The following is a 3781-nucleotide window of genomic DNA, read 5'->3' as shown; positions in this document are numbered from 1 at the left end:
AACCCATTTATACTATTTTGTTTTACTGTAAAGCACTTTAGTTTTAAATTTGCTTTAGAAAAATAAATATACCTACTTACTTTTAAACTGCTGTAATATCTCAAATATTGGGAAAATTGTAGGCAACCAAATCTTATTTATTCTTTTATTTTATTTTTATTTTATTTAGTTATTTATTTATTTACTTTTGTCTCTCCATGATAAAAAGAAAATTCTTACTTTGGAATCAAAGCTTAGATCTAAATGAAACAGGAAGGGATGGGCAGTGCTGTTTTGTAAAGGAACCGTTGCTTTAGTAGCTCAGGTGATGTAAGTGGGTCACAAGAGTCTTGCCTCCACTCGCTGGTCTTTCTCGCGCCAGTCCTTTTTAGATCTCGCGCGCGGTTTCGGTGTGTTTTCGCACGCTCTACTGTCGACCAATCAGAGGGCAGCTTTCCTAAGCGGCGTCCCGTTGCCATGCAGTTGTCCTGATGTCCGCTGTGTCCTGTCCGGGAGTGAGGGTGAGTTCTGCAGCAGATTTTTCACACTTTATTTTATTAAACACTCGCTTTCAGTGATGAAGTTTCAAACATAGCGTGTTGTTTCGTGTCGGGCTGCTCTAACGTTGCTTTACGTCATTGTATCATCATAAAATCATACCTGTGCTGGACAAGGTTTGGCTTCAGTAGTGGGTCACCGGCAACATTAAGGCTAAAGCTTTGTACATACATACATACATAGCTGCAGTCAGGTTAGTGAGGAAATATGAGTGAATAGTAGTTTTGTGTAACTGTTGGGAGGTCAGCAGACAGCTACAGTTGCGGTAGTAACCCGACAAGAGACAGACACGCCTGCTGTCCTATGTGTCCAATCCCACAGCAGGAGAATTAGCATACCACCAATGGAGAGAGCCGGGCTTTCTCTCGGACTCTTATAATGTGAAGTTGCCAGATTTATCTCTCAGTTGCAGCACAGTGGAGTAAAGATAAAAACAAGTGTGTCAAGTCGAGAAGACACTAGGATACCTCACCAGCACTGTACTGTTTGCGCTAAAGGTGGATTTGGATTTTATGTACAACATGACATTTGAGGAACTAAATGCGGATTATTCTCAGGAAAGGTAAATAATTTGGATTATTTGTATTTTAAAGGTTGATGTGGTTTATGTGCAGCTAATCGCATGCATTAATTAGATAAGTGCACGTTAAAGATAAATCCAGGTTTGTGGGGGGGTTTGCCTGTAGCTGCTGTGTGGACGGTGTTTCTCAGCGAGCTGTCGGTGCTACAGTCCGGTGTCTTTTCAGTTAACCGCTCCGGTCGCGAGCCCCGGTCTCCACTTAGCTAACGTAGCTGCTGCTGTGTGCTTTTAGGTGACCGAAAAACACCAGATTTCTCACTGGAGAGCTAATTAAAGCTAGTCAAAGGGACTCAAACCGCAAAACTGACAAGAGTTAGCTTGTTTTTTTTTTATTTTTAGTGGTTAAACAAACCTTGCACGGCTGTCAGTTGTGCTCGAAGTCAGGGAATACCGGCTGGTTAGCTAGGAGTCCGATTAGCTAACGCTACCCAGACAGAGTACGGTGGGGGTTTTCCTTGGGTTTATGTGTGTGTGTTAAAACTGCTGTTGCAACGTTTGTTAAAGTGAAACTGTGTGTTGCAGAATGGACACGGTGGCCAAAGCTTTGGAGGAAGTCCTCACCTCTGCGCTGCCACAGGGAGGCATTACAGTCGGCGTCTACGAGGCTGCCAAGTCGCTCAATGTGTAAGTGCAACGTATCTGTCCTGAAGTTTGCAACAAGTTGCCCCTGTGTGAAAGCAGCCCATGCAGCATGTACATGCATGACCTCATAGACTAACAGCGCCTCTCTCTCTTTCCCGCAGAGACCCTGATAATGTGGTTCTGTGCGTCCTGGCTGCAGATGAAGAGGACGTTAAAGACGTGGCCCTGCAGATCCACTTTACTCTCATTCAGGCTTTTTGCTGCGAGAATGACATCAACATCCTGAAAGTCAACAACACCAGGCGCCTGGCACAAATATTGGGTGGTGGGGGAGGTGGAAAACAGAGCGGGGGCGAACCTTTGGACCTCCACTGTGTCCTTGTCACTGTAAGTGTCTCTTCCTCTATCTATGTGGTTTTATAGCTAAAACCATAAGAATTTTGTGCACATGCCTGAAACTCTTACTCACATGGGAAACATGTCAGTACTTGTTCTTGTGAATTTAGTAAACATTTGAGGAATCACGGTGGAGGAAAATACCTTGAATCTACCAGCACATACAGGAACTATCTGTACTTTGAAGTAAACAAATGAACAGGCATTTACATACTTTTGTTTATATGCATTTTTAGAGCCCACATTCTACATCATGGAAGGACCCAGCTCTGAGCAAACTGAGCAGATTCTGCAGAGAGAGCCGCTGCATGGACCAGTGGGTACCCATCATCAACTTGCCTGAACGATGAACTTTGACCAGCGACAAAAATGTGTCCAGAGACGAATTTTATCTGCACACAAAGAGAGGCGTGAACCCTGATGGACACAGATTACCATCCAAAGATCAAATTCCAAAGCACTGCTGATTTGGGGGGGAAGAAAATACCTGGAAGAAAAGAGGGGAAAAAAAAACCTTGCTCTCTGTATGAGATGATGTATTTAAAGGATGAGGAGGGGGAAAAAAGCAGGAGTTGGATTTTCACAGGGCTGTTTGGAGTTGCATCTGTCAGCCTTGGCAATCGAGATGAGACGGCGAGGTTCTTGTATCATCACACGGTGGAAATGGCATTGTTTTGTTTTGTTTTTCTTCTTTTCTTTCTTTAAATGTGACACTGGCTGGACACAGTACAGACGGATACTATAATGTGTTTGTTTGGTAAAGGACTCTGTGACGGAGAAGTCAGAAAAGTGTGGGGAAACCAGAACGTGGAGCCGTTGAGTGGACCAAGGCCTCGGCCTCTCTCTTCAGAAACAAAGCACTCGTTGAAACACTGGACCTACTGCAGTTTCACTTGTTTGATTAAAAACTGTTAATGTTCACTTTGCTGTTGTGATAATTTATATTTTAAAAAAAAGAGAGAGAAAAAAGGGAAGGGCTACACATCCAGTGAAGACATTCTGTGTATCTAGTGTTTCTAATACCAGCTGGCTTCTTGCCACAAGTGAAATAGTTCTTTTGTTACAATTTAAATTATTTCTAATTATATTTAAGTGTATTTATGTTTCTTTTTTTTTTTTTTTATATATATATATATAAAAAATATTTGTAATATCTGAATACGAGACACTTATCTGTATTGGTGTCAATAAAAGTATTTTGTTTTTGGAACAAGAACTGCGTTTGTTGATCTCTCCTTTGCATTTCTGGAAATTTTAGCAAAGCTGAGCTGAAATGGGACCTTTAGCAAGTGGATCACATGTGGATCACAGGGGTCATGTTGGCCTCAGTGCCATCTCTGAGCTGAAGAGAACAATAATCCTCGCAGCTCTCTCTGCTCCAGCTTCTGCCTCGGTCAGCAGGACCTTGCTCATTCATCCAAACAGGTTCCCGTTTCACCAATACTCTGATTTGTTGTTGGCAGTTTGCATTTTCACTAGCTGACTTCCTCAGGAGGGGGAGGGGGGAGGGGATCACGTACCACACCATTTTAAAAAAATTAAATAAAATATTGAGAGCTAGTGCAGGTCTCTTGAGGGTTTGCTCAGAATACTCTGGCTTCTCCCCTCAGGACCAATAATGTGCAGAGAGTCCTTACTGGAAACAGGAGTGGAAAAAAACTTGGAGCGTATTCTAAACAAGGTTTT

The 3781-nt window shown here is 42.7% G+C and overlaps 1 protein-coding gene across 3 annotated transcripts; it reads left to right on the top strand.

The window, feature by feature from the left end:
- Positions 1-371: 371 nt before the first annotated feature.
- Positions 372-3016, top strand: gadd45aa (growth arrest and DNA-damage-inducible, alpha, a). Of its 3 annotated transcripts, none has more exons than XM_005721020.2 (4): positions 372-500; positions 1640-1741; positions 1861-2086; positions 2332-3016. In XM_005721020.2, the coding sequence occupies exons 2-4, from the start codon at positions 1641-1643 to the stop codon at positions 2443-2445; spliced, it is 441 nt and encodes a 146-aa protein (XP_005721077.1). In that variant the 5' UTR covers positions 372-500; position 1640; the 3' UTR covers positions 2446-3016. The 3 variants fall into 3 exon arrangements, with proteins under 3 accessions (XP_005721077.1, XP_005721076.1, XP_005721078.1); XM_005721019.1 differs by lacking the exon at positions 372-500 and adding an exon at positions 899-1099; XM_005721021.2 differs by lacking the exon at positions 372-500 and adding an exon at positions 1437-1554.
- Positions 3017-3781: the final 765 nt, after the last annotated feature.

Source organism: Pundamilia nyererei, unplaced genomic scaffold (assembly GCF_000239375.1).
Source record: "Pundamilia nyererei isolate P.nyererei 1_Seehausen unplaced genomic scaffold, PunNye1.0 scaffold00004, whole genome shotgun sequence".
NCBI lineage: Eukaryota > Metazoa > Chordata > Actinopteri > Cichliformes > Cichlidae > Pundamilia > Pundamilia nyererei.
Note: the sequence above shows the minus strand (reverse complement) of the source record. Positions and strands in the feature narration are given on the sequence as shown.